At 40.9% G+C, this 9,107-nt stretch overlaps 1 protein-coding gene across 1 annotated transcript; it reads left to right on the forward strand.

Moving 5' to 3' along the window:
- Positions 1–4,477: 4,477 nt before the first annotated feature.
- LOC140944564 (alpha-N-acetylglucosaminidase-like) lies at positions 4,478–7,014 on the forward strand. The gene is made up of 3 exons (XM_073393688.1): positions 4,478–4,663; positions 4,971–5,370; positions 6,432–7,014. Exons 1-3 carry the CDS (start codon positions 4,486–4,488, stop codon positions 7,012–7,014), a joined length of 1,161 nt encoding a protein of 386 aa, XP_073249789.1. The 5' UTR covers positions 4,478–4,485.
- Positions 7,015–9,107: the final 2,093 nt, after the last annotated feature.

Here is a 9,107-nt window from a genome sequence, read left to right on the forward strand (position 1 = left end):
GTAAAGTATTTTTAAGATATTCCATGACTAATATGTTGGTTTTGACATGACGTCACTAAAATTTAAACTACTAAACTATCGGTCCTACTAAGATTTTACTTTCACGAAGTATTACAGCAGCTGGAAACTAATTTTCATACACATTTTTGCTTCGAAAGGGTTCTTGGTTTTGTGATAGATTACGCTTGAATTTCTAAGCTTTTGCGTGACGCGACATTTACAAGAGGGCCGAAAGAGCTGTCATGTAGGTCAAAATAGTAACTTGTTTGGGAGAATTTTTCTATCTAAACAGTTTATGTATTAGAAAAATATTACTTTAATGTTTATGAGTTCCTCGAGGAATAAATTCACGCTTTTGTAGCAAAACTCGGTTACATATTTTTCTTTTAGTTTCCTTCCCGCATGTTGGTGCCCATCAGGATGTGCACCAGCATAGCATCTCCATACAAACTTTATACATTTGGGTAAACGTTTCTCCAGATATCTCGCTTACGAAAAATTTTGTGACCTGAATCTTGACGAGGGTCTTTGCATGTTTACTTCCTTTCATTTCCCAGATTCTGGACTTCATCTATTGGACCGTTTTGATTTTCATTTTGATCTATTTTGAATGGCGTGAAGCTGAAGACCAGCAATAACTTAAGGCCAACCATAACCAAGAAATCTTCCAATTTGATTTTAGGACTAACACTAGTCAAAGAAAACCAACTGCACCAGCCAATTGTAACGTTTCGAACCATTCCGAGTTGATTTCGTAGACACTTTGTAGGGTCAATTTTTTTATACAGAAAAACTGGAGCTGCACGTTTGGCAAGTGGTGGGAACCGTTGGTTACAGTTTTCGAACAATAGAGGGCGTGGTCGATCACGTGACCAGTTAATTGTGATTTTTTTCCTAAGTTTTATTAAGTTCAGATTATCTTACCATCTATCATTCCTAGTGGATGTCTTCAACAATGGGGTGAGGAAAATGTGTATAAAAACCATAAATGACTTAGACCTAGACCTTACTCTACTTGAGCAGGTGCCTTCTTGTTTATTTCTGCCTCATTATGCATGATAGTTATAATAAGTAGTATGCATAAGATTAACCAAATGCTATAAGTTTACAATAAGTAAGGCAAAGCTTTCTTTAACTATAAAAATGTTGTAGGAAGTTGAGTAGAAACTTCGAGTCAGCAATATGTTAACCGCTTACAAGACTGTAAAACCATTTTAGCAAAACAAGTACAATAAACGTGTACTGAAGAAGGTTTGTTTCAGTCCCCTTGAATACCATGCCTCGAGTTCCTTGGGTTTATTCCTTATAGCTAGAAGTAACGCAATATACAAAAACAAACGAAACGTTAAGGAGCAAGCGACAAACGAGGAGCGTAAAACGTTGGGGGGGGGGGGAAGGGGAAGGGGGAGTGGTTAAGATGCGGAATGCGGCTGAATGTCATGCTCGTAGAATAAGACTACTGCAATCTCATGATTATTACTAGTTTAGGGACTGGTCATTATTTATCGCCGTTGGGGGGGGGGGGGGGGGTGGAGGAAGGATTTGGGGCTAAACGAGGTGAAATTTAGCCCATCCCCCCTTTGAATGTTACTTCACTGAAGTGATCCCCCCTAATAACATTTGATGACTTTCGCCCCCCCCCAACATGTCTTCATTTTTCTAAATCAAACGGCCTTGCGGATATTCCCGCACGTCTCCTTAAGGACGCTTCTGGCGCGATAGCAAGACCCCTGACTGTGCTCATAAACAGGTCCCTCGCTGAAGGCTCAATACCACTGGAGTGGAAACATGCGACTGTGACGCCTGTGCATAAATCTGACTCTAGAACGAATCCAGCTAACAATATATAGACCGATCTCAGTCCTGCCGGTCTTCAGTAAAATTCTTGAGCGCGCAGTGCACAAGATGATATATACATTCTTGCAGCAACACAATTTGCTCTCTGTCTACCAGTCCAGCTTTCGTAGTCTCCACTCCACTAGCACGTGCCTGACTGATGTCACGAACACCTTGCTTCAGAACATTGATAAAGGTCAACTCACAGGCCTAGTCTTTTTAGACCTTACTAAGGCCTTTGATACTCTTGATCATAGTATATTATTGGATAAGTTAGCATCACTAGAGTTCAGTAAGGCTTCCGTGATGGTTTAAAGCTTACTTGACAGATAGGACACAAAGCGTTGTAGTGAATGGATCAACATCTGATCTCCAATCCGTTTCGTTTGGAGTCCCGCAAGGGTCCTGATCGGTCCCTTGTTGTTTATAACCTACATCAAGGATGTACCTTCGGTAGTCGCATTGTAAAATCCAATTGTATGCAGATGATATCCTCCTATGCGATATCAGTATCTCCATCTCCGAAATAGAATCTATGATATCCGAAGATCTTAAGCATATAATAGAGTGGCTTAATAATAACTTCCTCTACCTGAACTATAGCAAAACTAAGGTAATGTTGACTGGTACACATCAGAGGCTTTCCCTAGTTGATAGTTTCACAGTCAGGGCAGGGGACGCTGTCCTGTCACAAGTCTATCAGTTGAAGTATCTTGGCGTTATGCTGGATCCATACCTCTCGTGAAATGACCACATAGACCACTTCGGGCGCAAAATATCGATAACGCTCGGAATTCTTCGTAAAGCGCGCAAGGTCATTCCGCGTGAGTCGTGTTTAACACTTTTTTATATATAGACACGAGTGTTTTACTGGAAAATATACCACTCGTAACATTCATAAAAACTACATCCGGGACCCGAGTGGTTTTAATTATTTTCCATAATCTCACAAGTGAGTTTATCGATGACGTAATTTCCGTAATATCCCTTCGAAATTTGTACTAAGCGTCTTGCGTCTTTTGAATTTTACTTACACATTTTTCATGGCTTTGCTTATATTTTGTCATTGTAAAGCCCTGTTCAGCTCAGTGTTAGATTATTGTAAACAATGTCTTATATTGCTGTACTGTAAATTTGAGCCGTCACAATTACTTTTTGGCGAATAAAAGTCTATTATTTTATCGATGTCTTTTGTCTATATAATAAAAAGAACATTACACGGCGGCTTGAAGATATGAATTATATTTTCGAGTGGCAAAAACAATACTCTACTCACTCGCTGCGCTCGTTCGTAAAATATTGTTTTGCCACTCGAAAATCAAATTCATATCTTCGCGCCAACGTGTAGTATCCTCTATATAACGCCATGATACTTCCAGTATTCGACTGTTGCGCTGTTGTATGGGACTCCTGCAGTAAGGATGACCGAGAGTTCTTGGATAAGCTGCATAGGCGTGCCACCAGTATTATTGAAGGCTACGCAGTCTCACAATCACTGATATCTTACACTTTCGGTTGGCCTACGCTCCAGTCCCGCCGGGACTATCTAAAGTGCATGCTTCATGGTCTGACTCCAGCATATCTACTTAATGATATTAGCCACGCGCACGATTTCCCTTCATATAACACGCGCCATAGAGATTTGCTCCGTCTGCCGCTAGCTCGGACAACTAAGTACCAGGGCTCCTTCAGGTTCAGCGGAGCCAAGATCTGGAACACGCTTCCTCTGGCCCTGATCATGATTTAAATAAGTCTGGGTTTGGCCTATAAAGGCAATTTAGATCCAAGCCAAATTGAGCCTCCAATACTTTCGTTATACTTAGTTGTTCCAATTTTTTTATCTGTTATTGTTTTTTGTGTTGTTTTTTCTTTTCATCAGGGCCCCATTTAAACCAGCCTCGCTGAACTGGCTCCCCTGAATAAATATTGTTCAAAATAAATAAATAAAATAAACAAAACTGTTGTGGCTGTGAGTTACAACTGGACAGCGGATGTTGCCGAGGTAGGATTATCACATTACAAAACTGTTATATTCCTCGACTTTCACTCAAATAAACAGGGACTGCCATTGGCTGAGTTTTGGTCACATGGCCTTGACTAAATTTAAACGTTGCTGGTTTCACATGACGTCATCAAACATTCAAACTAAAGAATTGCGATACTCCTGAGTTGAAGAATTAGAGCAACTAAACAGCTGACTAAAAACAAACAAACAACCAACAAAAAAATATTCAGAGAAATTTTCTATTCGAAAGGGTTCGTTTTGTGATACGCTTGAATTTACTTATTTATTTCCCTCGGGAACTGACATCCACTCTAGAAGACTATGACGTCGCGAGTTCTTCCTTTATTGGCCAAGTTTATTTTCATGTTCGGTATCGAAGGGCAAAATCGCTTATTCCAGTGCGTACAATAACTATGTCGCCTATAACTAGCAACAGCCATGAATGTACTGATGGTGGTAATGATGATGACGATGACGACGACGATGATGATGATGATCATAATCATCACCACCATCATCATCATCGCCGCCACCACCACCACCACCACCACCACCACCACCACTATCATCATCATCATCATCATCATCATCATCATGAAATCAATAAGAATCCAACATTTTGAGAGCTATTTTGTAAACCATCAATGATTCTCTTTTTAGGAGTTCCTCGGGGACGCATGATTGTCCTAGATCTGATGGCCGATATCGAACCTTTCTGGTCGCGTACTGAGTCATTCTATGGACAACCATTCATCTGGTGTATGTTACAAAACTTTGGTGGACAATTGGGACTGTTTGGAACCATACAAAGTATCATAACAGGTACAATGGTTTAAAACTGTTGAAATACATCAAGTCAGTATGCTATACAGAAGAGAGACAATTATGGTGGGCGTAATTTCCACGACATATGACATCAAATGAATTAAGTCTCATAATATTATCTTGTATATTTTGCATAACTCTCAGAGCTCTCCAAAAATTCTTAGAATAAGAGGGGTTGCATTGATATCTCGCATTATTGTTTCATTGTCCTTTTCATCCTTGTTGAGTTCATTTTCATTTCATTTTCGTTTTCATGTATTCTTCCCCATTGGTCAGACTCCCCAATATGTGCTTTGGTTTTCAGGGCCAGTTAAAGCATTCAACAGCCCTAATAGTACAATGATAGGCACTGGCTTAACGCCAGAAGGAATAGACCAAAACGACATGATGTATGAGCTGATGAACGAAATGGGTTACAGGATAAACGCCTTTAATCCTTTGGAGTTAGAGGAGTGGATAAAATACTATGCACTTCGAAGATATGGCAGCACAAACGATAACATAGTGAAGGCGTGGAAGCTACTTATCCACTCGGTCTATAACTGCACATATTACTGTATTGGCTTCAAGCACCAGTCGGTTTTCATCAGACAACCAACCTTTAGGATTGCTCCACATATATGGTACGACCCGGAAGATGTGTTTAAAGCATGGGACGCATTGGTCGCTGTGGATAAGGACTTTTCCCACTCGGAAATATTTAGGTGATTTAACGTAAGACTGTATAAAACGAGCAGAGAGCCCTTTGAGAGATGTCTTGGCAGTTATTTAGGTTGCGGCATTGATCTGTAAATGAGCTGTTGCATGAGACAGTTTACTGTATTGTAGCAAAACTTCATTTTGCACCGCCAAAATTACCTCACCTCCCAAGTATCTTGCACGGCTTTAACTTCGTAAAAATCAGTGTGAAATGAAAAAGCCTCTCATCGTCGGTTGCACTTTAAGCTGAACCAGAGACCTAATATTTTAGGTGGAAAGGAGAGTGTTGCAATCCCGAGGAGGGTGGTGGTTGTGTGTGTGGGTGTGTGTGGGTGGGTGGGGGGGGGGGGGGGGGCATTTAGGGGAAGTTTAGGTAGATGGCTGCCGGCGATCCCTTTAACCCTGACGCTGTTTAAGACAGAAATTGTTCATTTCGCTACCCTGTTTGAGACAAGAGTCGTACTTTACAAACCTGACTCGTTTCATTTGGCACAAAAAATTAAGTGTATTTTAAACTAACATAAAAGAGTTAGATTTTTTTGAAAATGCATTGTCGGCACTAACCATGTAGACCTCGCATTGCCAACTTTCACACTTTCGGCTTTCCAAAAAGAGTGTAATTGTATACCCTGTTGAATTAGGACCTTGAAAACCATACCTTGTTCAGCGGCCCATACACGCCTTGGCCAATAGGAGAGTGAACCCACCCCCTCCCCTCCATGGGGTTACATGAGTGAAACTGAATTGTTGGTTGATGACCAAATAAACAATGCCATTAAGAACAGGGCCTTCAAGAGCCAAAGGGATAAGTATTCATTACCGAGTTTTAATGAAAAGCCGTGAACGAATCAAGATAACGCAATTCAATGTTTCCCTATTGTCGCAAAATTTACGAATTTACGAAAGCAAGAAAATGCAATCCGTCTCAACCATTGGAAGTACTTGTTTTAGCCAAAAAAATTCTGAGCCGAAATTCAGCGGTGTCTGCATCATACTTTTTATAAACACTCTAATTTTTTCCTTTCTACTTCCTTCATTGTTGGTGAGCTTTGAAACTTCTTTTTAGATATGATCTTGTTGACATCAGCAGACAGGCGTTGCACCTTCTGGTGATTCCACTCTACCATGACCTCATACGAGCCTACAACGCCAAGTCGGCTCCTCAAGTTGCTCAGATCGGTATCAAACTACTTAACATGTTTGATGACCTGGACAAAATACTTCAAACCAATCATAAATTTCTTTTGGAATGCTGGCTAAACTCCGCGAAAGCCATGGGAACAACGCCAGAAGAGGTTAAGCTTTACGAGTATAATGCGCGCATTCAGATTACTCTTTGGGGACCTACAGGGAAGTTTGACGACTACGCCAACAAGATGTGGAGTGGCTTGGTAAACGATTACTACAAGCCGAGATGGGAGCTTTTCATTGAAGAAATTGTTGACGCTATTCGACAAGGAAAGAGGTTGGACAATAACGCGTTTGCTAAAAGGGTACTTGAAAGAGAAACTACTTGGACGCAAGGTAGAAAAAAATATCCTTGCAGACCAGTGGGCAACAGTGTTGAAGTGGCGATGTTCCTACATAGGAAGTACCGCTTGTACTCGAGTCGAAGGAGGATTGAGTTAGCTTGTATTAAGGAAGATTAGAATGACAGCCTTGTGATGAAGTGAATAGTATAATATTTATCCCTATGGGGAATCAATCTAGTCTTCCCCAAGGCATTAAACTGTACACCACCATATGAGGACCCAATCAACCCGACAACGCTCTCGGGAACCGACCTCTCTCCCCATTCCTTATCCCAATCCTCCAAATCAAATGGAAAAAATTGTTGTGAAGTAATTTTGTGTCTGTTTTAAAAGTCATTATCATTAAGATATTTAACGATAGTTTCTTTGTTCCTGAGTTTTCGTTCGTGCTTAGGGTTTCGTTATATTTAGGTTTTAAGATCAAGGTTAATCCGTAATTCTGTTATCAGGTTTTGTTTGATGTCATTACCTTTTTAATGGGTTTGTCGACATAATCGACATAACTGTCTTTTATATTGAGGTTTAATTAAGCTTGATTGTCAGTCTTTGTGGGTTCGTTTTGGCACCATAGCTGACCTTGATTGTTATCTACATCGGAGTTCCTGTTTGGGTGTAACTTAGAGCCTTGTGGGTTTAGTTGTCAAGCCAGTTTATTGGTTTCCTAGTGCTTGAAGGTTCAATCTTATGAGCTTGTTTTTACCCACTTTTGTGATCAACAGGAAGTTCGCATAAGTTACTAAGAAGGGCGTTCGTAAACTCTCATGGTCAGCAAGCCTGAACGTACCTACGTTTTACTAATATAAGTTGCCAGTATTTGGCACAGGTCGCTATTAGTTGCTGAGCTGTAGTAGTTGGTGACGGACATTAATAAAAGAAGGAAAGTATCCAAGCTTTGTCAGAGTCCTGGTATACTACCGCTAGTGAGCTAACCCTGTCAAAGAACTCCCTTACACTACGTTACATTTATTTCTTTACTATTACCAACTTAACACTCCTCACGATTCAAGAGTTTTAAGTTACATAATACACTCTGTTTTTTTTTCTTGCTTTTAAGACATTCAGCCCAGAAGGTCTGATAGAAACCCTTCAAAGTATCAAAGCGTTTGTAGCCCTTACCAGTATCAAAACAAAGATCTGTCAACTTTGCAGACGCACCTACCGGGTCTACCACTTGTTTCAATGTGATGTAGGGCAAGGCTATGTCCCTTCTTTCTGGCCAACAAGATCCATAATTTCATGGAGATGTAGACCCATCAGAGCCATTGAGATTACCAACCCTATGCGGAAACCATGAGGCGTGAAGTGTTCACTTGCTAGCCGTTGGCGTAAGGCTACGGAGTACACATTCAGCCTGTTTGGGCAGCCTGTAAGCTTATGCATTGACGAGAAACTTTCCCTATCGTTGTTACAGGGCGGAAAAGATATCCGAACCAAGAACTATTCCCATAAGACAACAACTCCGAGCCGGAGAACGGTCCATGGAACAGGAAAATATCTACGTTATGACAGACACAGCAGCCAAGGGTCTGCCATCGGGGGCTTAAGAAACAATTCCCAGGCATGTGGAATTTTCTTTATGTAGGCCACCAGCAATGAATTCATCAGGGACCCTTGACCTTAACGCCCCAATCAGTGGCAGAACATCCGTCAAAAAAACATGTTTCCAATGCACATTCAACTCTCGTTTCCATCCCAGTCTACATTAACCAACGATTGGGATATTTTAGGTTGCAAAATTTCCGCTTTCCTCTCCATTAATTAGCACTTACTCTTAATCGCTATCTTCGTTAACCGAAGAGAAGGGAAACGGAAACAAAGAGATATTACACAATAAAGAAACAACCCGCAAGAGAAAAAAATGAGATAGACGAAGTTCCCGACCAGGACGAGCAACTTCACATGCCTGATAACAGTACGTCCGCAGGCTACTTAGAGATGCAAAAGGACCACGGAGCGCAGTACTCACGTTGGATCTGGGGAAAAATTACGACGGAAAGACCCTTACCCCAGGATAAACAGAGAAACCCACACCCAAGCACACGCAAAAGCTCAAAGTAATGCGGTATTCTTTATTGCAACACGCACTGTACTTTTAAGTACAGAGCGTGTTTCCTTACGAACACGATGACTTAAGATTTGTGTAAAAGCCCTTATTAAAAATGTACTTGGCTTTAAACACATAAAACACATAGGTGAATAATTTGTTGTCC

The sequence above is a fragment of the Porites lutea genome, chromosome 7 (genome assembly GCF_958299795.1).
Source record: "Porites lutea chromosome 7, jaPorLute2.1, whole genome shotgun sequence".
Lineage (NCBI taxonomy): Eukaryota > Metazoa > Cnidaria > Anthozoa > Scleractinia > Poritidae > Porites > Porites lutea.

Excerpts from the sequence above, each read along its gene's own strand:
- LOC140944564 (XM_073393688.1), top strand. The coding sequence starts at position 4,486 with ATGATTCTCTTTTTAGGAGTTCCTCGGGGACGCATGATTGTCCTAGAT. Across the intron at positions 4,664-4,970 it reads CATACAAAGTATCATAACAG|GGCCAGTTAAAGCATTCAAC; the intron begins GTACAATGGTTT and ends TTTGGTTTTCAG. Across the intron at positions 5,371-6,431 it reads TCCCACTCGGAAATATTTAG|ATATGATCTTGTTGACATCA; the intron begins GTGATTTAACGT and ends ACTTCTTTTTAG.